At 37.7% G+C, this 27,859-nt stretch overlaps 1 protein-coding gene across 1 annotated transcript in view; it reads left to right on the top strand.

Moving 5' to 3' along the window:
- KIF13A (kinesin family member 13A) overlaps positions 1-27,859 on the top strand; it is a 106,032-nt gene that overhangs the window by 20,649 nt on the left and 57,524 nt on the right. Inside the window, exons 3-4 of the mRNA XM_068199817.1 lie at positions 19,882-19,894; positions 25,960-26,020. Coding sequence (XP_068055918.1) covers positions 19,882-19,894; positions 25,960-26,020 — 74 coding nt within the window. The remainder of the gene's footprint in view (positions 1-19,881; positions 19,895-25,959; positions 26,021-27,859) is intronic.

Below are 27,859 nucleotides of genomic sequence, written 5' to 3'. Positions count from 1 at the left end.
TATTCCTTTGGAAAATTACTAGCGAAGATACCAAGTTTACCCGTGGTACTGTCATTAGTCCATTGTTGTTGTTTGTCCCAAAGCATGAAGTAGATAAAATGCAAATTTAAATTAAAGTTCTTGCTGTGTTGGGATCTGATGCAGACACCTTTGTGGTCCTGTGGTTTTTTAGGTAGGTGTCTGTCTATGTTGGAAGTACTCTTAGAAGCAGAAATGCTGTGTGCCAGCACTCATTGCACAATTCAGAACTTAGACCTTTTCCTGAAGTTCTCTGTTTGTTTCTCTGCCTTTAAAACAGAGAAATTAACAACCTCTGAGGTTGATTTTTTTTTTCAGGCCTCTGATTAGCATAGTAAATCTTCTTGAGTTTTATGACCTTTTTTTTTTTTTAATGTTTGCTGCATTTCCACAGAGCTTCCCTTTTACTGTAATTTAGTGTTATGTTTGACCTGAAGTGTGAAACTCATGGGTACAAAATGGAAGGACGGTTCAAGAACTGGGCTGCTATTGAGGCAAGACTCCTGGTTAATTTTCGTGCCAATAGTTAGAAAATACCAATTAGAAAACAATTACTTTTGTTGGCAATTGTTCCTTCAAACGCTCCTTTGAGGCTCTTCCTTCATAAGGAAGGCATGAGCTTTGATGGAGAATATTGCAACATATTTTTACCACTGTTTTCCTGAGGAGAATTTGGAAAAATATTAATTATCTGTGAAGTATTAATACAGTGTAAGAAAGAAAAGCTCATCTCCTGTGCCTCACATATTCAAATGATGCTGAGTGTGCAGTTTTTTGGTGTTGAGCATTTGCTGTGGGTTGAGCATTAGTATGCAGTATACGCATGTAACATGCCCCAGGACATAGACACATGAGTTGGTTAATCCATGGCATTTCAAGCACTCTGTTTTGAAAGATTGCAGACACCTTGTGAAACCCCTAAAGGTGATTTGTCTATAGAAATATAACTATGTGTATCTCTGGGTGAATTCAGGCTGCATTTCTCATGCTGAAGTTCCTGTTTTTCAAGGCACAATCCTCTGTTTCTCATATTTCTGACAGTGTCTGGTTGGCATATGCACCTGACTTGATCTAAGGTTATTACATACACCTTACCCTTTCTGCTCTGGATTCATAAAGCACTATTTCTTTAAGTTCTTGGGAAATCTTGTAGTCAAGTACTGTAGGGTGATGTGTCTAGCCAGCCACTGGATTATCATTCACGTTATTGGAACTCTAAGTTCTGTGTTACAGTAGCTTTTTTCTGCTTGGTTTTTGTATATATATATTGTATTTTCCCTGTGGCACAGACCAGCTGATTTGCACATTCTTTTCAGGTATTTTGGAAAAACACCCATTCTCTCACGTTGTATTTCTTTAATGTTGATCCTGTTGTATGAAGGTATTCTTGCAGAATATGAATTTCAGAATGAATTTTACAGAATGCTGGGTTTCCCACCAAGATCACCGGTGAGGTACGGAGCTCTCCCCACACACCCTTATCTTCTGTTCATCACATCTAACTGGACTGTTGCTTTGGAAACCGTTGTAGTGTCACAAGTGACTTCATTATGATTAAATGAGGGGAAAAAAATAGAACAAAGGAGCACATTCCTGTTTTAACATGCAACTTGGAAACTAAAACTGTCTCACATACATTTTCTGTATTTCAGAGCACTTTTTGGTAATGGCACAGATCTGTCCTGCTAGTCAGGAATAAAATCTATGCTTTAAAATTTCTATTATGTATTTCCTTTAAATAGAATTAGTAATCAACTGATGTAGTTAGCATCAGTTAGTAGTATTTCTATTATGTATTATGTAGAAATTATGTATACATAATTTCTATTATGTATTTCCTTTAAATAGAATTAGTAATCAACTGATGTAGTTAGCATCACTGGCTTATACTCTATTAAAAGCTGTGCGTGGTTCTGTCAAAAAAAGAACCATTTATTGTTTACACTTCTTTGTCCATCACAGAGACTTAATTAGTTGTCTTTAATACTGAGAACACTGTAGTTTCCTGTTCTCTCTGGGAGTATTTTCTATTTATTTCTAGTATCTGCATAAATATTTGGGTTTCTGAAGCAGGTCTGTAACTGCAGCTAAACAGAAGATTATAAAAATGTGCCAGGATGCTGCAAAATTTTTTGGCACTGTCTCAGCATTGTTACCGATCTAAAGAGATTGCCATGTATTTTGTGGTTATGTTGGAGGTTTTTTTCTCAGTTTACACTTAATAGCTTGTCTAGTAAATTTAGGTCTTCAATCCTATATGGTAAATAAATGAATTTTTCTAATGACTGAAGAAGGAAAAACCAGAGTTATGGTTTCCTTGACCTTCCCCCTTCATGCTCTAGAAGCTGTTTGCTGAAGGTTGCATCTAGTTTTCTAAACAGTAAACTCTTCTGTCTGTGCAGCTTCCATTCAAAACCACAGAATGGTCAGGAGCCAGATCAGTGGTAGTTACTTGGAGGTGAGAGGGATGGGAACAGGAGACTCTGCAGGAGTTCCCACCCTCCTTGGCACTATGGTGTATGTGCAGTGCTGGTTGGATATCCGCTGGTTGACTCTGCTCCTCAGCTCTGTGTCTGGGTCACTCCCTGGAGTCTGTAGTAGCTCAGTGTGCTGCTGCTCACGTGCCAGTGCTCTGCTGGGAATCTCTCCAGAACAGGTTACTGAGCCACCAGCTGGGCCTTGCTCTGGGCCTTAGAGGGAAAGGGGCTGGCAGTCAGAGTGCTCCTTGCTGTGACTGCTCCTGTGCCAAGCTGAAATCACTAACAGATCTGCAGAAATTTAAAGTGCTTGGCATGGACAGCTTGATTAATGCCACAGCAAATGAAGATAGTTTGGGATGTGTTGAAATCCAATTCTTTTTTTCGTTCTTCTTCATTCAACTTTATTGTCACTGGTTTGTTACAGTGAATGAAGTGGATGATGGGTGAGATAATGTTACAGAAGCTGGTGAAGTATAGAAAATAAGTGGGTTGTGAGATTTGCTGCAGAGACTAGTATTTTTTTTCTTTGGCTATATCCATATGAACTGCTAAAAATTACATTTACAGCCACTGATCAACTTTTAAGTCATTAATACTTTCAAGTAACTTGTCATTTTTTATCCTGAGTGTCCAACACCTTCCTTTTTTGGCTAACCAAAATGAATAAGCCTATCCTGAGTAATACATGAAATATCTTTTCCAGTATCTCTCAGGAAGTTCTGATTGTTTCTGAAACGCTGTGTACTACTGATCTGCTACCTGAGGAATGTGTCCACTCCCTCTATTGTATAAGTACGTGGTGTTACCATTAGTATGAATCTGTTGTTCTCTTGTTCTTTCTGGAAAAATAATTAACGGTATTGAAATAATGTGGTTTTTTATTAAAAAAAAAAAATCTGAATGTGTATTTTTACCATCTGTCTAGGTAGCTGCACATGAGCATCATATCCTTAAGAATCTCTGCATAATATCATGTCTTTTTTCTTTTGTGGCTGGAATCCCAAATTAATTAGTGATTCATAAATTCTGATCTTGATGTTTATCAAGACAGCCTCTTAGTCATGGTAATTCTGTACTATCAAGGACAGTAGTGATTGATCCAGAAATATATGCATATTCCTGGATAAATCAAATACTGATAACACTCACATACACTTCTTCATTATAGTATACACTTGTTCAGTCAGAAGTCCATCAGAGAAGTCCATCATGAATTATCATCAGCTAAATAAAAGAGATAGGATGTGTAAATAGGTATTTAATTCACAAAATTCAGAGGGACTTACTTTACTGAACATACTTTGGTATTTTTAGCAGATACACGTTGAACTGAGGCACAGTATTTGTGAGAGGCCAGTTCTTTCTGAATTCTATTTATAGGCGGCCCTGGAATGCTCACATGATGATACTGTTTGTAATCTTGGGTGTTTTTATTGCCAGTGATGCTATGGCAAAGAGCTTCTCAGTATTTCCATTATACAGTTCTATTTCTAAGCTGTATACCTAGTGCCGAACTTAAAACTTGGCTTGGAGATTGAGGATGTGACTCCTCTGCAACTGGAATAAATCCTGTCTTTGTATTTTTGGAAGAGTTATGTGGTTGCAGTCACTTGTATACATTTCATTATCATGTTACTACAACAAATATTAAAACACATGGCAGTTAAAACAAGATCTGAAAAGTATCCATGGAAAATGATCAAAGAATAGACAGAAAACTGAAACTGCAGTGTTGCAGTTTGTGAGTTTGCTCTGGTACAGTGGAGTTTAATCCAAAATATTCAAGCCATAAATTATTTTGAGCTCAGTTAGTGAGACTCTGATAAGAATACTGGCCAAAATTAATGTTGGCAATATATCAGGTTTTTTGTTTCAGCATTCTTCAGTTTTATTAGATTCACTCCAGTTCATTAGCACAGTGTTAAAAAAAAAAAATCCAACCAAACAATTTCATTTGAGGAGAGTAGAAAAGGAAGAGCAGAAAATAATCAAACTGGCAAGAAAAGAATACCACTTATGTGTAGTTATAATAAAATATGTCAAGGCAAAAAGGAAAAGAACCATTTTTTTTGTTTAAATTTTGTTTTGGTCAGCTACCTAAAGGAATATATCTGTCTTCCACTTGATGACCACTAATGTTAATTTTCTTCTATAAGGAAAAAAGAATCTTTGACTTCTGGCCGTCACTCCCTCTTTCATTCCGTCCTGGGTAAAACATGATACTACTGCCTTTTCTTGACAAGCAGGGTTGCATTTGGTTTAATGTATATAATGTTATTTTCCCGAGGATTTTTTTTTTTTTTTTTTTTTTTACTGAGACAGGATTTAGAAAATGCTTGATACTTTTTGCAGCACTGTACAGAAAGTGTATCTATTTGTAACTGCCCAAGAGTTAAGGTTCTCAGTGTAACTAAGGGAATTACCCTACCTACCTTATGTGGATTAGTCTAAAAAGTGCTATTTGGAAAAACTAGGTTTCTATTGCAAGGTTACCATTTTTATATATCATTATATTGTGCAGTCAACTTATTTTTGCCTGAGCTTGACAATAATATTTATGCAACTGATGCATTACTAAAGGGAATGTTGTATTGAGCTTTTGAGATTTGGTTCTATTTGTTAGAGACAGGTTCTGTTGCCTACAAAGAGATTGTTTAGATTAGGAGAGACACACTAAATATGAAATAATTGCATTTCTGCTTTTCTGGTGACTAGTTACCTACAGGTGTTGCACAGAGGAGAAGGTACACAGTAGGGCAAGCAAAGAACATCCATTTTTGTCAGATTTAGCACCATGTACATTAAATAAAAACAAAATTGCAATCCCAGAATGTACTCAGTTTATACTATAATAATAGATATGGAAAGCTGTGTTCGAAGGAAGCTTTTGTGTGTTTCGCTTATCTTGATCTCCGTATTTGGAAAGTGAGGGGTAGAAAAGATAAGATGTTTGTGTAGTATTCCATTGCAACCTGTTGAGAAGAAAACTGAAAATGAAGCAAATATTTTTAGTCCCTCAGATATGCTGTCTCTAGCCTTGCTTTTATTCTTCTGGAGTACAATTTCTTGGATGCAGCTTTTGAATTAGATGATGCTACATAAATTGTTTGCAATATATTTAAATAAAAGTGTACTGAGTATTGCTTCATGTCCCAAGCTTTAGATTTGATTGTGCATATAGGTCCAAAGGTAGAAGGATATTTTGCTTTTGAAGGATATGTCAAAGCTCAATATGGTAATTTTGATTTTGGACTTTGGTATCATTTTCTTTTCTAAGTGCTACATTTTTTTAATCTGCATCTTTTTCTTCCGAAACAAGTGTAAATGGTGTTCTAGTAATGGCATCATCATTTCAAATAATTGGGAGAGGCTGACCAAGAGGTTCTGTAGTTAACTTATCAACACTTAATTTAGTTTAAAAACCTAGAGTCTAGCAAAAATACTGATAGCATTTTAAAGATTCAAACTTATTTCCTACCTTGCTTTTCAGCAATTCCTATATGAATGGGACTGGGTGTATAGTTTAGGTGTGTAAGGTTTTGCACATGATTTTGTTCCCTTTGGAAGGGATGTGCAAGTTTCCTTAGCCTGTTTTTATAAAGACTTCTGGAAGATTCAGTACTCAAAATAATTTTACAGTGAGTTATTTTAAGCTATCAAGGCGCTGATATTCATGCTTCAAGTGTTTTGGAGGAAAAGAAGTCAGCCACAGCCCACAGACTTGTGACTTTTAGTTTCTTCCACTTAATGAAAGTAACAGACTCAGTAGGCATGAGCCATGCTTCCAACCAAAATCCTTTCTTTCACCCGTGAACATCTTGTGTGGAGTCCTGAAGAGTCTCTGGTTGGTCTGGTATTTCTTCTATAAATGAATGGCAGAAGGGGTGAATATGGGTGTGATGGAATATGTTGGCAAGACGGTGTTGCTGTGGTTGCTCTTGGAGTATGGCAGCCACAGAAAGCTGTGGGATGGCCTTCAGGTGGGTTGTGCCTGAATGATAAAGGGGTACATGAAACTCACTGTGAAACACAAAACCCTTCTGACCTTATGTGCACAGCCATGGTTTCTGGGCTCCCTGTTCCCAGGCAAATCACTTTGGAGTTGTGCTCATTTGAGGGTAACCTCAGCTCAGTGATCAGCAAGTGGGTGAAAAATAGCAAGAGACTGACATGACCTACTGGGAAAGTGTGTTGGGAAAGAGCAGGGAATGAGGGAGGGAGTTTCATGTCTCCGTACATCTGCAAAGTGCTCTTCACTGTTGTGTTTTATTCTGGCCCTCCTGTCTCAAAAAGGTCTACTGGAACTGGGAAGAGAGAGAGAATGGCAGTAAGGGTGGTGAGCTTACAGACCACTTCTACATGAAGAACCAATAATAAAGCAAGAAGTCTTTAGTCTAGAAGAAGACAGCTGGGGAGGGAAAAGGGATGTGGTTAGGGATCTGTACATCCATGAACAACAGGACAAAGGATTTACTGCCCATTGCCTTACAAGAGCTGTGGGACTTGAAATTATCAGAAGGTGGATTCAGAGCAAGTACAAAGATATGTCTATAATTAAACCGTGTGCTTTGCCACAGGATGTCACCTTTCAGAAGTCTAATTAAAGAATGGTTAGGTAAATTAATTCATAAAAATCCAGTCATTGAAGGCCATTAAGGTTAAACATACCAGTCAATTCCATCTGTAGTTTCTCACTGTCCATGGCTGCTGAGAAGACCTGTGTTTTGCAGCTGCACTAGGCTGCTGCTGCATTTTCTGCTGTGTTCATCAGGTGGCTTGTAAAGGACCACATGGCTATCAGAGGCAGAATCTGCCACTTCTGTGATATGGCAGTGATCTAGCAGTCAGTACAAGTTCACCCTCTCTCCCTGGGTTCCTTGCACATTGATGCTTGCTATGTACATTCCCTGCATTGGTAGACCTGGTTTCTGGTTCTGTAAAACTAAGATAATTTTTCAAATAAAGAATGTCAAAGCAAATTAACCTTCCCCCAGTCCTCCCATTGCCTTGCATTTTTGTAGCAGAAGCATAGCAGAATGTGAGAAACTGTGGCATGGAACTAAGAACAAGAAGTTGGGGAAGGGCAGAAACTTAAACTTGCTTTGCCTCTTGGGCAATTACAGTGAGGTTTTCTTAGAGCAACTGTTGCCAGTGTCTAAGTCTGAAGCTTACTCATTCTGCCTCAGACCTGAAACAGTGTACACACTTGAAACCTTACCTGTTTTTCCTCCTCCATCTCCTGCAGAGATAATTAAAGATACAATCTCTGCTTTCAAAGTTTTCCTTTCTCTGAGATATTCTCAGAAAGAATTTGCTAGCTAAAGTTTCTAAAGTTTTTTTGCTAGCTTCAGGTTTCTAAAATAAAGCACTTTCTATGATTCTCACCTCCTTTCTTGTCTCTAATGCAAACCCAAATGTGTCACGATTCTTCCCTTTGGAATTCACAGAAGAGTTAGGCAACAGTTCTTCAAGACTACTGAACGAATATAGCAAAGTCTGGAAAGAGTTATCCTTTCTGTGCAGAAAGATTTTTTTTCTGTATTTTCCATTTTTAAAAAAATTAAATGTTCCTTCATAAACAGCTGAGTGTGAATGCAACACAGAAACAATGCCATTCTGAGAGACTCTTGGTAGTATTGGACTTGGTAATATCTTGGATTTTTGTTGTATTCTCTGCATTTTAGGTTCAATATGCTCAAGTATAATTTCAAACTGATTGGAAGAGGAGGAGAACTGCAAAACCTCCTTATGTAGAAGTGTGTTTAGAGCTGTGCGGGAAGTGCAATATATGACAGCACGTGTAGAAAACCAAGTTTGATTGAAGGGTTAAATTACAGGACAGTGTTGGTACAAGAACAAAATAAATGGATTCAATTTCTTCACTGTCAAATTCTGGGAAAGCTTTCTGGACAGCAGGAGAATGAGTCAAAATAATTCAAAGTCAATGCTGTTCTGCCTCAAGGAAGGCTACTCAATCTCAAAAAACTTAATGGCATTGTTGCCTGTGACAGTTATAGACTATATGACATGGAGATTCTTGCTCTCTGTTTTATTGCTTTATTCAGCCAGCTAATGTGTACTGGCAGATGTAAACTCACTCTTTAGCTGTAAGAATAGACACAAATAATTTTTGTTTCTGTCTTTTCAGGAAATGCTGAAAATCCATTTTGGTTCTTAAGTGTCTGATCACATTAATGACTTGTGTACCATTATATTGTGACCTCTTTCTAGACTTTCTAAAAGCCATCAGTGTCTGTGAGGTCTGAGATGGCTTCTTCTACTATCTTGTAAAGTGCATTCTTGCTGTGCTTGTAATCCTGTGAGTTCACATTTACTCTTCTAAATCACCATTTCTTATATTGAAAACTGCTTGTAAAACTTAATCAGGAATTTTACTCTTGACCTAGAGTGTAGTATTGCTGTTGGCTTTCAAATGAATTGAAATTTTTATGGGACAGAGGCCAACTCTTTGGGTATTGTAAAAATGAAGTCTCTTGTAACAAAAGAAATAAATTTTGCTGCTCTTCTGTTTTTGAGTTAAGCACTACACATGCTGGCATTTAGCTGTGGACTCATTCTCCACTGAGGCACTTCAAAGCTGTAACTGTCTTCCCTCTATAGGAGAGTCTCTATGTAAAGTCAGCAGTAAATCAGCTTTGTCTGTTTTACCCATTTACATTGCTGACTTGCACATGCAAATCTCTTAAGATTTATTCTAATTTGTACCTTATCCCTTCTCAGTCTTACTGAGCATTTTTTCAGTTTGTCTTTAGGCATTTCATTTCCACTGCAGCTGTGCTGTCACTTTCTTAGTAATGACTGTGACCATCTGCTTAGAACTACAGAATTTGCTACTGTGATGTTAAAAGGAGTACTGTCAAAACTTGTTCACTGAAAATCGAGAGGTCAAACCTGGGTGCCAGCCTTGCCTGGTAACTTCACTTGATGAGCACAGTGAATAATATTCTTCACAGAAGACTGCCTGTATTTTTTTGGAGATGTGGAAAAAATTTGGTCATAAAAGCCAGGTATTAAATAAATCCCACTGAAGGTTGCTGAGCTGCCACAAATTTTATATTACATTGAATTTTTTTTTCTGTGAAACTACTATATATGGGTTGGTGTGGGAACACATGATCTAAGGATTTTTAGAGGTGTTTTTAAATTTATTTGTTTAAAATTGACACAAGTCTGGGATTATAGTGATGATTAGAAGTTCCTGAGTCTCAAGCCTTGCAGATTACAATTTACACATTTATATAGTCATATTTTAATATATTTATATATGTAATGTCCATGCTACTGCTGTGTACCACATCTTTAAAAAGTGATTTTAGCTTTTTTTACAAGAGTGTTGAGGTTGGAGGCCATCTGGTTGAACCCCCAGCTCCACGCCCCTGCTCGAGCAGGGCCACCTAGAGCAAGTTGAGCAGGACTGTGTCCAGACAGCTTTTGAGCATTTCTAAGGAAGGGAGTCTGCAGCCTCTGTGGGCAGCCTGTGCCTGTGCTTGGTTACACTCAGAGTGAAAAAATGGAACCTCCTTTGTTTCAATGTGTACGCATTGTCTCTAGTCCTGTTACTGGCCACTGTTGAAAAGAGCCTGGCTCCCTCCTCTTTGGTCCTTTCCTCAGATATTTATATATATTAATGAGATTCCCCTCGAGCCTTCTCTTCTCCAGCCTTCTCCTCTCCTCACAGGAAAAATACTCCAGTTCCTAATACTTAATTTTTTTTCTTGAGATTTTATTATTCTTCATCATATCAAGCCAGCCTTCTTTAAGAACATGAATTCAACCATTTAGAATTCAATTAGATCTAGCAAAATAATTTTCTTAATATTGTGTAGCAGCGTGTTTCGGGGGGGGGGCCCCCCTAGGCTGTGAGTTCGCTGGTAGCAGCAGGCAGGCAAGGGGACTCCACACGGCTTCTGAGGATGCTCATTAGATGAGGGTTTATTGGGGGTCCTACCCCCGGGAGGCAGCAAGGTTTCTGAGGGAGAGGGGGGGAAAGGGGAGGGAGAGAGAGGGGCTAAGCGGGCACCAGCCAGGAGAGCTGGCGAAGAGAGAGAGCCCCGTCCCCCCGACACACTTAACTGGGGAGATTCAAAGTGGGCGCGGAACAGATCGGCCGATGGGATTACAGGCACAGGATACTGCAAGGGAGGATCACAGGCTTGGAATAAGCCATACATTTTCCAGGGGTGAGACAGAGCATACCATTTAACTAAAATATAACACCACAATATTGGATTGAAATATCATTTGGGTCTTTTATTTTGTTATCTGTTAAGTTAATATATTTCAGTCATAAAATGATCCTTGTTTTTTTAGCCCTGCGAAGATGTTTGACTTGTAGTCCTGCTACAAGTCTTGTTGCACAAAAGCACTGTGTACTTCATTTTTCAGTCCAGGAATACTTAGGGATCTTAGCTTTTTTTTTTCCCCACAGTACTTGTTCTAGTGGTTGGTTAGAAGGGTGGTGTGTTTGTCACTCTAAATTTGTGATTTATCGTAGAGCATCTGGCAAGGAGGTGGTTGTCATTTCCACCAAGTACACATTACATACATCCCCTAATACTGGCTAGAGGGGCCTGGCCTGCAAGCTTTGCTGTAAAACAAGGATATGCTTGCAGCTCAAAGTAACATAATATTTATACAAATTGTCATAAATTCACAGCTCACTACAGAAGGGGAGCCTGTTAAATACTTTTTTTCTTACAACCCTTGTCATGTAGGATGTTCTTTTACCTTTCTGGTGTCTACTAGAAAGGCATCTAACCTCTGTCAGAGGTCCTCAGATGAAAAGAAAAACTGAGTGCCATAGCAGTTGCCACCCATCTCTACTGGGAATAAGCTACTCTCAGATTGAAGAAATGCTCTCAGGTTGTACCTTTCTATGATAGATTCGGTAACTTTGTGCTTGATGTCATCTCTCTGTAAAGGTGCTTACCTGCCTGATTTGTTAACTGGTAAACTTGGAGCTCACACTCTGAAGAATTTTTCTAGCCTTTGGATTAATTGTGTGGCTCATTTCATGGAACACACTGGGTTGCTTCTTAAGCTTTGCAGAGCTCTATGGAAAGATTTCTAGAGGTGTCGCTTGTATCAGTGCTGTATAAAAACCAAGTCTTCTCAGTACTTCTAGGTGTTTGTCCTGCACCAGCTCAGGACATCTTACTCAATATTTGAGTTGATTTGAGTTGACATTCTTGGTATATTGTTCCACACAATAAACCTTATTCTTCCCATGAATCATCATCTTTCTCTGTATTATGTCCACTTTCTGGTAAACAGTAGCAGTTGTTAATGCTGTCTGTTAAAGCAAATAATGTCATCTCAAAGTTACCAAGCTGAGTTACAAAGCTGAGATAGACTCTTTTTTTTTTCTTTTTTTTTTCTTTTTTTTTTTTTTTTGCAAAACGCTTTTGGTAAATTTGCTGCGCTGAAGTGTATTGTCATCAAACCTAAGTGTTAATTTTAAATACAAATTAATGAATGGTGTTTTCCTTCTGATAAGTTCATTTAATATTCACGTCAATAAAAACACATAATAGGATGAAACAAAACCAGTAATTTGTGAGTTTTGCTGAATCTCAGATAACTTTTTTATACTGCAGTTGTTTGAAGAATGCGAACATAGGGTTGCAGAGCTGTGTGAAAGGATGAAGTGTCAAACCCAATTAGCATCTCTCTTGAAATCTCATTAGTGAAATAAAGTAGATGACAATTGAATGGTAGTTTTCCCTATTATGACAAAGGAATCAAAGGAATGTGACAGTGAAACCTGGGGGTTCTTGTCTGTTGTCCAGGCAGAATACATGGTCAGGACTGGTGCACATGCAGTAACTTCTCAGCAATATCCTTGTCCTGACTAAGAAAAATATGCCTATCTCGCATTAGTAAGAGTGGTTTTTTTTTTTTTTTTCTTCCATTTGTTAAAGAAAGTAAGGTGTTACGACCAAAGTTCAGATCCAGTTACTTGATTTACACCTACCCTTTAGTTCTTTCTGGTACGCAGTCTTTCCACTGACAAGAGATCTTCTGCTTTGTCAGTGAAGCTGTGAATTACTCTGTTTATGTCCGTTCACCAAATTGTAATGCCTGAGTTTTAACCAGCAAACTAACAAAGTTAAATTTAATTTATGAAATGCTGTGTTGCTTATAAATTTTTTTTTTCACATACCCTTGGAAGTCATCTGTCTTGGATTAAGTACTGTATGTAGTGATAAAATAGCAGTATATTTTTCAGAAGCTTTGAGCACTACTTCCTCAGGGGTATATCTTCACTGGTGTTTTTATGGTTCTTAAAAGCAGCATTTCTGAGGGAATGCTAAAGGAGTAGTAGTGTTGGAAGGGGATATTTTCCATTGACATGGGAAACTTAGGAGGTAGTTAATAGCTGTCAGTAGCCAACTCCAATGATGGGCTGGGTGTGAGAGTCTCCATAGAGTATGTGTACAGAGTTGAAATGCCAGTTAATGCTTAGGGTGTTTTCTCCTCAAGAGCACTGGTAATAAATGCAACAGGATAAGAATAACAGGTGCCTAATAAATGTCATTGCAATTTTATTAACACTCCTAGAATATGCTTCCACATTCTTTCCAGACCTGTAGCATGTTTGCTCTGCAGCTTCATTGCATTCAGGCTAAGAATCATTCATTTGGAGACTATCCTTAAGGGCTAATAGATCTTAGGTTCTGAGATCAGATTCTTTTTCCTCTCCCTCACTTCCTTGTCCCGATTAGGTGGTAAAAATCTACTTATTTAGATTCTTGCACCTTCAGTTTTATTGAAAAGGAGGGGAAAAGAATTGGTTTTAAAAGGGACAGGACTACTTGGTGATGTACCTGGGAACATCAGGTAGACTTTCATTCCTTTGCCTCTTTGTTATGAGGCTATATAGCTGGATGTTAGTAAGAACAAGCTCGTTATCCTTGTGGCTATACTATACTTGTAAGTGGTGTAGCAGGTTTTCATTACAATAACTAGAGTCTTGGATAAGTTTTGAATTTGTATGATTAAAGACTTGGTGAAAATATATCATTTAACTTGGGGGGTTCTAGGTGGGGTCTCATCAAGGTTGTGTTAAAGCTCTTGAATCACAGAGCAGAGTAACAATTTTAGTTACTTATTGCCTATTCAGTGAAACTAAACAAATTAACTGAAACGGGTTGTTAAAACCCCAACCTATTTTATGTGGGAGAGTATTCAGATTTTAGTTTTTTAGCAAGTTTTCTAGCAGAGTAACAAATTAAACTTTCTGTTAATGGGTGGTGACTGCTCTCTTAAGGCAGTTGCTGTTTGCAAAGTGATGTGCAGTTGCATGCAGGGCAGGTATCAGTCCTTTTTCGGGCTGTTGATAGAACTTGTTTTTACATGACATCAAGGCTTCTGTGTAAAGGTTAGAAACACTTGAACTTCACATCAACAAATTGTTGGCATTGGAATAATAATGCCTTGGGCAGTAAAAGTACTCCATTTGTGAGTGAAGGTAAGTTAGCAACTAATGGTGTTCCTGGACAGCTGTCACTTTGTCTTCCATCTTGTAAATGTCAGAATATTATGCCTTTCACTTACTTTAATGAGCTTGGATTGCTTTCATAACCTGGTTTGTTTCCTTGCTGTAGTGACTGAGCTTCAGTAGAACCCTGTTATGGTGAAATATCCAGGCATCTTTGTTTCCTTTGTGTCATGGAAGTCATTCTGCTCCTATAATGTCTGTTTTGTTTAACTTGCACTGCAGTATTTGTCATTCTGATTTCAGTGTCTGACTTTCCTCTCTTTGCATGTGGTAGGTTTCTGTAAAGCGTGTGAGAACAACTTATTATTAGAGTACGTGTCTTTCTCATGGTGTTTCTGATTATGATCAGCTACCACCTTATTATGCAGGCACTTGCTCAAATTGCTTTACTTGTTCAAATGTTTGGGGTTTTTTTTTTGCTGTTCTTCAAAGGATTGTTTTGTCTATAGGACAGGCTTTTGCTGGTTAGGAGGATTAAATATTATTCTTGCTGCTCACCTTATGCAAGAATATAAAATAACTAATGATTTATATTTGTGTATGTATGTGTGCTCACACAGCATGTAAAGTAACTCTTCCAGGAATCACAGTAAGGAATTGTGGTGCCAGCTTCATTAGTCAGCTATACAGGAGGTACCCCCAGACAAGCACAAAGGTGGGTTGCTCTTCCCTTTAAGGGCACTGCCCCTGCCATTTACTTTACTCTGTGTTTAGAAAATTAATGGGAGAAATGGGCAAATAAGTGTCCTTTTTCTGTGTTCTTTGTAGATAAAGTGGTGTACTACCAGTAGTTTGCAGTGTATAATCACCTGAAACTGCTGCTGTGCCAGACTGTGATCTTTATCTAGGTAGTTTAGCACGGTGTTCATCAGTAATATAAAGCCACACTTTTTAAGGTGCTTGGTATCAAGCCTGCAGGTAACAGCCTGCAGTGATAAACCAGGAAACAAGGAAAGGTCTTAGAGCAGCATGACCGTACTGTAAAAGATAGGAGAAACAGGATCTCTCTGCTTCTACATAATTTACACTGTGTGCAGTTAGGAGTGTTTGCAGTTAGTGAGTGCTTGCTGTCTCTGCTGCTGCCACTGTGGAAACTGCACACACATAGATAAGCCAACAGTGCAGTTACTTCTGTCCTGGATAGTGAGGCACACTCCTTACAATGATCCTTCCACCGGTTTGCTCCCTTGCACTCAGCCACTGAATGAAGCAAACACACAGTGCTGGTGACAGACTCAGCCTGAGCTGTAAGGCAGTCTGATTTTTAAAAACAAAACCAAATTTAAAACCACTCAAAAATATTATACTTGTTTTGAACAGCTGGTCTTTAGACTCCAGAGATGCTGGAGCAGTGAAATGTAAGAAATATTTTTATCAGGATGATCTTTGCAATTTGATCATCTTTATGCTTACAGAGGAAAGACTGTTTTATATGACAAGTTGAAAAAAGACCTGAAGACTTTTCTCCATTTTCTTGTATATTGATAATTGCTTGTAATATTTTTTTTGACCAGTGACCCTGAAGAGTATGTCAATGACTATGTAACCACTAAATGTAAACAATTATATATTTGGGAAGTCAGTCAGTACCATGAATTTACTGTGGTTGCACATGTGATGAGAGCAAAAAGTTTTTTCAAATGTGGTGCCTTAAATGCTGGCTTTCAGTGTAGTCAGCATACAAGAGCTGCAAACTCATCTGGTTCATTCATTCATAGATACTGTGTGTGGTTGTTTAAAATAGCTGGTTTTGGTTGCTTCATCTTAATGTGAGAAAGTATAGGGAAAAAAAAAAAAAACAAATAGTCTCCAAAATGTGAAATAATTATAGTACAATTGTGACCTACTTGGCTGCTTAGAACAGTTGAATTGGAGATGAATTGGGCTGTGTGCATGTTCCAAAGAATCTAAGACCTGTTTTTCAGAGATGCCTTGTTCCTCTGTGTCCTTTAATGTGGAGTACCTGATTTTACGCCTACCTTCTAATTTTATAATGTACCTTGTTCCTATTGAAGGTGACTTTCTTGACTGAGGGTTGGGGGTGGGTGTGGTGATGAAGCTTCATTACATGAAATCTAGAGAAAAAAATTGTTCTTTCAAGGGTTTTTTTGATGTATCAAATGTCTGTCCTTCTGATGGAAGGAAAGATGTTTGAGATTACTGACTACAATTGCTAAGGAACAAAAAAAGTCTTGTTTTGAAAGTTACAAAGTCTTTAAGATGACATTATTGCATATTTCTGGATGCTCATAGTGCAGAAGTGTCTTCTGTTGCTTCCTATTGCATGGGACTAGTTTTCTAGTCAGAATATGCAATATCATCTTGTGTCAACTTTTTGTATGACAAAAGGAGACTCCTATGAGAAAGATTATAGATAGTTTAAAAAACGAAGAAAGAACCTTTGCTGCTGTTAAACTACTAGCATGATGCACTCCTGTTGTGGTGTGCTGTCACAGGCAATGGGCTGAGGTGCTAGAGAGAAAATGTGAGTTCAGTCAGGAAGACTTCTCATTCATGTGCTGACATAGAACATGAGAACTGACATTTTGTGAGTCACTTCTCTTAGCAAATGTGGGAAGTATTGAGTTTAGTTTCCGCAAGGGATAACAGAATAAAAAGTTGACATTAGCACAAACCTATCTGTAACCTATCTTTCTTGATCTAGCTTAAAGTTTGAGGTAGCTAAGCATTGAGATCTTGATGTGTGTTAGCCAAGCAGGGCAGGAGAGGCTTAGTACTGTTGTGAAACAAAAAGCCTGAGTAGATACTCACAGAAAATACACTGCTCAGTAAAGTTAGAAACTTATTCTGGTGATATTTCACTAAAGTCATTAAGGCTTAAGGACAAAGGCAGGAGGAAGTCCAGAAGTTCAGTGGGTTTTGTGATCATGAAATTCATACTTTTCCTTTGACCTGTGATAATATTTTTCAGACTCTTGGTTGTATTTGCTTGGGTTTTGAATTCCAAGCATGTTTAAAAAGTCAGTCTTCTGTCTGAGCGTACAGATTGAAGATGCCTATCAGGTTAAATGAAAACCTACTGTTGTGCAGATGCATTAGAAGGTTAGGTAACTTTGATAATTTCCTGAAGTAAAAAGCTGTCTGCTTTAGAGAAGATTTTGTTGTCACTCAAAAGGCATACCTGTATCTTGTCATTGACACCATGGATGACTAGATGACTAGACATGGAATTAAAAATTCCTGGAAATAAACTTTTTAGTTGCTGTATCTCTGATCTGATGTCCATACATGTGTTCTGTGTGTGTCTGCCTCTCCAGCCCCAGCTGAGACACTGAATGACCACATTTGTATTGTCATTAATTGGTAAAAATTGAGACAGTTTCAATTATCTATGAAGCTGAAAAATCCTGGAAATGGAAAGAAGTAAGGAAGCACATATTTTTAAAAGAAAGACAGTAAAGCAAACAAAAAAATATATGTCAAAAATTTGTTAGGCTAATGCAGGATTTTGTAACACATCTTTAAGCTGCCACAGATATGATTTCTGGTAAACTGTAAACAGTTCTTTAGTTATTAGTTTGAGTCCTTTGATTGAAGTATTTTGGAGTGTTTCCATCTGAATCACTGCCAGAATGATGGTTACACTGAGTTGATTAGCTGATATATCCAAATAGCTTAAAAATCTATCCTGTGAGTTAACATAGCTGTCTTATTCCAGAGGCCTTTGATCATATTGCTGTTGGTGATGCAGGGAGTTGCTGAAGTTGGTATTAAGAGTTTGGAGCACTTGGATGTGACATATGGTAGGAAGCTGCAGCTCCTTGTGCTTTGAAATCCCAGAGATCAATGATGCTACTGGGAAGCTCTGCCATCCACCAGGGATTTAAAAAGTGACTATTACGCTTTTCTTGAAATAGACATCAAAGTAAAGCTAGAGGAGACTTCCAAAAAGGTAGTGGCTTACACTGCTGAAGTAAATATCTTAAGAATCATGTGTCAAACCATTTGTTTACTTCAGTGATGTTCTGTACCTTTTCTAATTAGTGCTTATAAGAATAATCCCAGGATGAAAAAGCAGTTGGTAAACTTTCTGTTGTATTTTACTTCCAAATAAACTGTTTAGGACTTTGGCTGAATCTGTACAGCAGTCTATCAGGAATTCTCTAGTAAAGCTGATATAATCCTAAATTATTTTTCAAGGTATGAATGTATTTAAAAGCTTTCCAAAAAGCTTTGGATGACTTCTTTCAATAGGAACGTCTCTTGGAAGTTTAGAGGTGGTGCTGGGACTCTGTCTAGACAAGCTGATAACATTGTAATTGCATCACATCTGAAAATGGATTAAAATGGTAATATTCAGGGTAGAGCTAAACGAATTTTTCAGATAGATAAGAGTGCATTCTGCACAATTTCTGAGCCACCTGTACATGAGCTAGCCATGGACTGAGCTATGTAGCCACCACTAATGAAAGGGTAAAGCTCCAGCGAGTGGTTTGGCTGGAGGCAAACAATGTTTGCATTAACACCAGTCCTGTGTCCCAGCTCTGTAACTTCTGTTTCAGGCAGATGTGTCATCTGAGGTACAAGCTGAGAGTAGGCAGAAAAGATTGTGTAAGATATGTTTGTGGATTTGCATCCCTTCAGAGTTTTTTGCTGGGCCCTTGTATTGTGGGTTGCTAAGAAAACTACTCAAAGCGCTTTGTGTCTTCCCTGCCCTCCTCCCAGCTTGGTGGGGTTGGTATGTACAGACTGGTGGATGAAGGCATGGCTTGGTCCCAGGTGTTTCTGCACTGAGAGTGCAGAAATATATATTTGATATATTTGAATTTTGTGTAGCGTGTCTGTTGCTATAGCGTTCATCTGTGTCCTTACCTTATAAACTGTACTGCATTCTTTGCTTATGTTGTTTGTCTATAGACCTTTCTCATTGTGTTTTTTCCTCTTCATCCACATTTTCTTTCTTTCTTTCCTTCATCCATGCTTTATTTTCCCTTGATGTGAAGAGTGAGTGGAAATTTCTTATTTCCATATATAATTTAAACATATGCCTAAGGTTGTAGTTTTGATGAATGGCCTAAGTCAGTCTAGCTCTGCACTGTATGTTCACCTCCTTTCTTGCATTGGCATCAGGAAGCACAGGGCTGCACAGTGAGACAGGGCAGTGATCTCACTTGAAATCGATCCCACCAGAAAAACCCAAGGTGATTTAATGTATAATGTGGCCATATACCTGCCAGCAAAAGCATAAAAGCATTTAAGGACAATTTGAACTACTCTGAGTTGTTGTCTTTAGACTGGGGGTTTGTCATCCCTGTGTTATTTCTGATAGCACTCGGAGTTGGGTGTGAATGGCGATGGTGTTTTTGCATTGGTTTCTTATGCACTGTGTGGGCTTTCTGAGACCAGGGAGAACACAGCCTGCACAGGTTTTTTTTCTTCACTTCTGTAATCTCTGCAAGAAACATTTGCTTGACTCTTACCTTGGATGTGCTTGTGTAGCACTGCTGAATTCAGTGGGGCTTCACCCTGGCACCTTGGTCTGCCAGTTTGCAGGCTCAGTTTATTTGCCACCAGAGATGGGCTGTGCTTCATCTTTTATGACAAAATATATACTTGTCTTTCTCCTGGAACACAGCTCAGTTAGATTTTTATATCTATAAGGAATCTAGACAGTATTAGTAATTAAGCTATTACTGGTTAAAAATATGTGGTGTCTCATTTAAATATCTTCTGATCTGATTACTCTTAAATACATTGTGGATTTTAAAAAAGTTTAAATTATAGTAATGACATACACTGACTTTGTTTCTTTTTTTTTATTTGTTCCCTTCTCTTCATGGGAATGCTTCTCATCGCTCATGCTTCTCATCACTGTTGCTGGGTTTATTGCCAATCATCTAGAAAACCACCAAAGGTAAGTATTTTGTCTCTTTTTACATTTGTGTCTGCTTGAAAGTATTGAGCACTGCAGAAGTATTGGCCATATTGCTGTGGTATATGAACAACACAGCTTCAAAAAGGGAAAACATGTTAAAAAAATCTGTTTTTCAAACTTCCAAGAAAAAAGCTTCATAATTTCAGAAAAATATATTTTAATGCAACTGACATGCAGGCAAAGCACATGGCTTGTTAAAGCTATGGCCAGGACAAGCCAAAATTTTAATGCCGTCATAAAAACATTTGAAAGACTGAGTAAGTAGTGTGTGTAAAACATTTCATTACAAACAGTTACGTTTAAAAGTTCAAATACTATTTTTAAAAGGCAACAAAAAGCATCTAGTAATGAATAAACCATTTTTGTTTGCACTTGACAATAGTCAGGAATTAGTAATTAGTGTAAAAGTTGCCAAGGTGCACTAGAATTCACATAAAAAAGATTGTGTTATTTGTAGCGCAGGGGAAAAGCAGGAGATCAAGTGATATTTGCCTGTTGGGACATTTAATAACATTCTTCTATCAGTTGATATGCATAATAAAAGAGAGTTTGATCATTGTTAAACATTTTTTTAAAGGAAGAAAACTCTCCTTCTTTCTGTTGTTGCAATTCCTCCACAAATTATTGTTTTACAAGAGCCTTCATTTTTTGTAGTGCATAATTTGTGTTACATTATAGGCAGACAAAGTTATTCTGGACATTATGTAAAAGCTTATGTATGGCCTTGTGTTTCCTTGACAAAACCAGAGCAGCTGCACTTGTGCGTAAATGCCACATTATTGTTAGGTATAGTTGGATGGTCATCAATATCCTTAAGCTATAGTGCTGAAACTTATGACGTTATGTGGAATATTTACCAGATTGAGACAGAAAAAGGTTAGTACCATCTGTGAAAAATTGGCATTGCTGAGTTTGTAAAGATGTGGTATGAGTTTTCTTGATTTGTACAGTTTTTAGGGTACTGCACATAATTGATTTTAAAATAAAAAAAATTTAATTTTAATTTTACAAAATTTTTGTAAATATTGGAAGCCTCTTTACCTTTAATAGGCTACTTTATCATCAGTCATGGATAAATTGTTTTCCCAAATCAACTTGGTAGCTCAGAAGCTGTGAAAAAATTATATAAGGATATTGGGATGCTATGTTGCTTTATATTTTGCTATTCCTGCAAACATTCCATTTAAGTGTAATTTTGTGGCAAAGGTAAAACAGTTGATCTGAGCTGGGATCTGTGAGCTGTGTCCCAGGGTCCCTTCAGATTTTCTCTCCACACTTCCTCAGCCCTGTCACAGGTCTTGTGTTTGTCATAGTGACCAACATTTTTTTTCAGTTCTTTATTTGCTTCCATGGGCATTAAGCTGACTGGTGTAGACTCTGTCTGCCATTTCCTTGTGTATCTCCTGTATTACTTATCTCCATCAGCAGTTGTAAGAGGGATGTAGGAACGGCTGCCCAGCAAATGCAAACTTCCCTTCCTCAGTTCTCCCTTCCTTTCCTATTTAGGAACCAGGTAGCCCCATAAGTCACCCAGTCTGTCAGACTGACTGCTTCTCATTGAAAGCAAAATGTGATTGATTGGCCATCTCTTGGTCAGATAGAAATGGTTATTAAACATTGACCATACCTTTGGAACATTTTATAGCTGCACAGACAATGTGTTAGGGATTATGTTCAATCTGCGTAATGCATTGCTAAATGCTGGAAGCCCAAGACTCTGCCTGGCCTATACTGAGGATTAGACTTCATAAGAATAATGAATGTGAAATTAAACTCCTTTTGAAACTAATTATGTTATTTGGCTTAAACTGGCAGGCAGTTAATATTGAGGATGGTGTTCATTATCTGTAACTAGTTTCCATAAGTATACTTACATGCAAAAACCCTTAAAATTATTATTTTTGCAAGCCATTGATTAGGAACCTTAATGAAAACACGTTATGCATTATAGAATATTCTTTTGGCTTTTTAAAATGTGAACAGCCATTTGGCTGTCTTTCCAGATTCTGTGATACATTACTGCAGCAGCAGGCACAATGGCTCCTCTAGTTTAAAACGTAATTAAAATCTGCAATTTCATTTTAAAGCCACAGGTACAGATGAATGTGAGACAAAACTCCAGAGTTTACACTGACACATGTGATGGATGCATGGACCTGCATCCCAGTTTGCCTTGTTGAAGAAGCCATAACTTCTAGTTGTCTCCTTAGCAAAATAACCATCAGCTCTCTTACACTGCTGCAGGTGTTGAAGCAATCAAAGCCCCATATCTTTTATTTTTCTTAAATGTTGTGATCACAAGAACAAATACTTTGTACAATTTCTAAGAGGTGCTAACACTCCAAGTATAGTTCTCTATAACTTAAAAATGACCTGCATAATTTACTTCATTTAGGCTGATGTGCACATTACAACGACTCTGGATATAGTTGTACCAGGATCCAGCACTTCCCAGCTAGCTCTTTCTCATAAATTTCCATTTTTATATGATTGTGCTGAATGTACCCAGTTAATCCCTTCATTCAAAATCTTTGCTTTGTAACCTACTACCCCAGTGTGGCAGGTTTCTGGCAGCTTCCTTTAATCTAGCTTTCTCTTTTAGATGCTAGGATGAAGTATAAGATATAGAATCTTGCAGAAAATAAGAACATTTTTAAGGCTTGTTTCTTAATTCCCTCTGTTGTTTAAAAGCCCAGAACACTATTAATGAAAATAAAGAATACTAATTAACACCTTCCAAATGTAGTTAAAAATGAATTCGTATAGGGTGCTTGAAGAATAAAAAGTTCTGCTTGTGTCACAGACATCATTATTCAAATACATTTCAATAGTTTTGATATAGTTTGTAGATACACTTCTGGTACAAGTTGGTAAAGATTTTTGCTAAAAAGGCTTTTTCAGTGCCTGATAATGCCCAGGTTGAATATTGGCTATGGAGTCTGAGTCTTGAACATTAACAGAACTTGTCATGGCTTTCATAGTCGTATTTACAGGTGGGTTAATACCTTTTCAGGAAAATGGATTCTGGGGAGAAAGAATTATTAAGAGAGAAATAATTATTCTGCACACTTCTATCAGAAAAAAGAGTAATGCTCACCACTTCCATTTTAAGGAAGGATAATCAGGAAAGAGAGGAGAAAGAAAGGAGCACATTAGATAATATTTGGAATATTTAGATGTTTCTTCATGGCATATGTTCTGTGTCTTAACCCCAAGTATGCTTCCATGCTCAACTTGGAATTGCTTGTCCTACCGTTCCTGCACTGGGCATCAGAAAAATATAAAATAGTTATCTTTTTATCATCTTTTCTGTACAAAGGTTATTCTTTTGGTAGAATGCTGTCCTACAGATATTTCCCATAAATGCCTTCTGGATGTACATGCTGAAGAGCCTTGCTGATTGGAGCCATGTGTCTTGCTCCTGTGTGCTTTATTTTTACTCTGTTAATTCCTGTGTTTGCAATCTGTTTTCCCAAAGGTCTCAGTTGTCCATAAAATTGTTTTGGTTGGGTGAATCCTTAAGGTATGGTTGCTGGGAATGTTCAAGGTTGCTGTTTTGTCATCACTAATCAAAGCAATGTTTAAGCGTTTGCCTGCCTGTTTTAATGGAGAGGGAAGTTTCGTTGCAGCTGCTCTGCATGTTTGCAGATAGTGCATGCTCCAGTAGTTTCTGCCTTTTTGCCTGACACTTTTTTTTTAAAGTAATCTTGTTATTTCTGTTAGAAGGGTTTGGCAAATTTCCAGAACAGTATTTATAAATAGACTAAATACATGCCCTGGCTTTTTTATGTTTATTATGGAAACAAACTAAAATGCTATATTTACATTTGTTTTATCTGAAGGCAGAATTTTTTTCTTCCTATTGCATAATCATTTTTGACCTTTCGAAAACCAGTCTGACCAATTTTTACCATTTTAAAAACATTCCAATAAAATCTACTTTTCTAGAAGAAACACTTGGCTGCAAACCATATTTTAGTTTTAAGTGTCTCTTTGCAAGATCAGTGTTTAAATTAGAAGTCATTGAATGATCCTGTCATCATTTTCCATGTTAACCAAGGGGAAAATGTGTAGGACAGTAGATTAAGTTGCCCTATAGTAGTGCTGTATTGACATTTAAGTCATTACACATTAGCACGTATAGCCAGGTAACTGGTCTGTGTGATCCACTGCAGATAACACTTAGTTTTAAGAGTGGATGAATGGTCAGTTTTGGAGCCTTACACTAGGGGCTGGGTTTTTTCTGTAATTTAACTGCTTGCCATTTGATCATCAGAGAGATTAGGTATTGTTAGCAAGTCCCGTGACAAAAATTTCTATAGAATTTGAATATGAGGAGAGAAACAGTAGTTCTTGGACTATAGAAGTTAAGGTTTGTGTTCTTATGATGACATGGTTTTATGCCTAAATTTGATGATCAAATGCACAAAAGGTAATTTAAAATGCCCTCAACTTATGTGAATGTCTGAAGACAAGGTGGAGTAACTGCTGCATTTTACTCGCAGTTCAGTGGCCAAACGACATCTTTGACTCAGTCACATCAAGGATCATCCTGATTCATGATGATATCTGATTCTGTTTGTGCTGCAGTGACTCAGACCTCCCTGCTAGATTATTATTATGGGTTTGTTTGTTTTTTTCTTCAGAAGGGAATTCCAGAATTCTTCACTCTTACAGACTAAGTGTTGTCCCAGTATTAAGTCTTCTCTAAGGCCATTTGATGTGTTTTGCTTTTAAACTGGAGGAAAGGGAAGGAGGTGAGGTTGTTGTGCTAACCTTGTGTAATATTTGCAGCAATGGATGTTCTGGGAAGGGTTTAGATTGCAGCATATCTGTAGGTAATGTTATGTAGTAACTCTGAATGGCTGGGACTTCAAGATGTTCTTCATCCCTAAAAGTCAAACAAAAGTGATCCATCTTCGTCCTCACCTGAGGATTTGTCTCTAGAGAATTTGCTTATTTCGGCTAACAGAGCCTGTGGCTCTTGCTCTACACTGATATGCATGGTTTGTCCTACAAAGGAGATCACCTGTTGGATGACCAGGCGAAGACAGTTCTTTGGCAAAGTTTTATTAAAAAGGTGGTTTGAGATTTTCCCCACCTCTTGTGCTTCCTCCCAAAAAACTCAAACCAAATAAGAAAACTAGAATCTATATTGTTAACTCAGCCACAGTCAGTTTATCATGGCAAAATATGGAAAATACACTGCAGCTTTAGGTGTGTTTGTAGCAACCTAAACCTTCCAAAAAAAAAAAAAAAAAAAAAAAAGTAAAATGTCTGTCATGGTGTTCTGGAATGTGCAGGAAGATAAACTTGGATGAAATCCCAGAGTGTTAAGTGGTTTTACAGGACATTTTTCCAGGTTTGCAAGCCCTCTGAGCACAATATTGAATCTCATTCAATTTCTCACTGGATCTCTTGACTGAAGTGATATGAAGTCTTTTCATTAGAGCAGGCTCTGACAGCTTGTTTCTCTAATAGAGCTACATCTTCTATTTGTAATTTCTGGGCTTCCTCTACTGAGATGCAGTACTGTACTCTTTGTTTAGATGGATAATCTAATACTATTTATTTGCTCCTTAAGGCTTGTGAGTAGTAATGCTCTTCTGAGTATCAGAAGTGCATCCTATGGTAAAACTCGTGTGTATTGTGCTGATGTCTGTTAAATAGTCATCTCACCAAATTCTGTATATTGAGTCCTTGTGCTGCTGTTACCGTTAGCAAAAACAATTGTCACTGTTGGTGCCTGGAGAAGAGTGGAGTTAATTATTAGGTTTTGTCTGTGTTTTGTAATCTGTATTAGGGGATAGAGTGAGGAGTAATCTGTATAATTATCATACAGGTAGAAAAGAAATATTGAGCTTTGTAATTCTCATGATTACACAAAAGTATTTCTGCTGATTTTGCCTTTTTACAGTTCTGATTTAGGATCTGCAGAAATAGTAGAGCCCAACTGCACTTACAGTGTCATGGGTATGTACTACTTTAATACCAAAAATTTATAGCCAGGGTTCCTAATTTGTCTTTTTTATATGCTTCTACAGGTATTTGCCTTTGATCACTGCTTCTGGTCCATGGATGAATCAAACACCACAAAATATGCAGGTAAACTATTTTCTATTCGTTGGACAGTGTAAATAATTTGAGAACATATGGGAGTTTGGGCCTTTGTTCTTTGAACTTGCTTTGGGGTTGTTTTTATTTCTTTTTCATTTTACACTGTGATGCTCAAGTGACTTCTTCACAGAGGCAGAATTATCATTTTTACAGGTATTGAGTTATCTGGGTACTAGCTCCTCAGCTGAGAAGGAATGCAAGTTTTAAGGTGCCTGCGACACTGCTCAGGAGGGATGTTTTTACATTTAAGCTGTAACTTTTTTTTTTAATCACCTGGAAGTGCCTTTTGTCATTTCTGTCACAATTTCATTTCTGCATCAGCAATTACTTCTGACTGATGCTAGTGATGAATGTGCATGTTTTCACTGCTCTGCGTCTCTCTGCATGAGAGGGGAATAAAGCATGTTCTCCTCAGACAGTGTGGTTATCTCAGGTCTTTCAAGTGATTCATAGTCTGACTGTTCAGAACCTTAATGTGTTTTGAGTGATCAGCTTTATGACTACTTCCTCCCAAAAACTGGATAATCCAAGTAAGACTGTAATCCTAACAGTTTTCTCATAACTCTATTTGTCTATTAGTATATTCATATTTTATAAGAGGACTTCATTTGGTAGAGAGAGCTCTGAACACTGGGATTTCAAGGCTGTGGTCCATGGAAAGGAAAAAAAAAAACAAGCATTCAGTTTGGATATTCATATTATGAAATTTTGTGGCTCATAAGAAATCTTGAAAGATTGTAGGCTTCATTACCTCAAAGTTTATGATCAGTGATCTCATAAATGAACTGCCATATATGTGTGTTAAAAATATATCTCTGACTACTTTAGGCTCTGGTATGAAATCTCAAATCTTAAGGACTGCACTATATTTCTTAATTGCCTGAGCAGAGAAAGGCTTCTTCAGGAAAAAAAAGTTTTTCACTTGTTCAGCCTTCAAGAGCTGTGTTTGCACTGAACAGGTGCACTGCACAGTATTTGTAGCTCAGGCTGGGAGAGCCATTGGAGCCCACAGCACCTTCTTATGTGCCTGCATACCCCTGTTTCCTTTAGAAGGAAGGAGGTGATGGTGTGCACCCGTATCTTGGCCCCATGTGCACGTGGGAGCTTCACCTGTTGGGTAGACCGTGGCACTAACCCACAGCAGAGACAGGATGGACCCGAGAAACACTCCTAACCAGTTAAACGTGTTTAACAGTTAAACTGTCTCGGTTTAACCCATCTCCAGGTGAATTCAGTGGGGTTCTAGATCTATTTATTTTTCATTCGAGTGAAAGCTAGATCTCTCTAGTGTGTTTCAGAAGTTGTAATTGGATTTGTCTTATCAAAGGAATGAAGTTTTATTATCTGTATGTAGATTAACCTCTTGTTGGACTGGTTTCTGGAAAATGGTGCCTCACATCTCTTCCATTTTCTTACTGGCTAGAAAGTTATGAGATTTTTTTTTTGCCTATTCCAGGTAATATTCCTGCCTGGGGAAAAAAGAAAACCAAAACTGGTTTTTGTCTTTGGTGTTTTCCCTTGTTTTGTTTGGTGGGGGGAGGGGGGAGTGTTTTGTTGGAGATTTTTTCTTGGTGGAAGGCTGTGTGGGAGGCTTTGGTGGTGGTTTTTTTTTTTTTTTTTTTTTTTTTCTTTTCAGAAATATGCTAAGAATGTGAGCTTAAAGACTTGCATACAAAAAACAATGGTTTCACTGTTTTTGTTGTTGTTGTGTTTGGTGTATGATCTTGAGGCTATCTTGTGACTGCCAGCCCTTATGTTCTAGAATATAATGAATTCGATACAGTATCAAAACTAAAGTAATTAAAAACCAAACCAAAAGTGTTTCAG

Source organism: Anomalospiza imberbis, chromosome 1 (genome assembly GCF_031753505.1).
Source record: "Anomalospiza imberbis isolate Cuckoo-Finch-1a 21T00152 chromosome 1, ASM3175350v1, whole genome shotgun sequence".
Taxonomy (NCBI): domain Eukaryota; kingdom Metazoa; phylum Chordata; class Aves; order Passeriformes; family Viduidae; genus Anomalospiza; species Anomalospiza imberbis.
The sequence above is the reverse complement of the archived record's forward strand: the minus strand, read 5'-3'. Positions and strand labels throughout refer to the sequence as shown.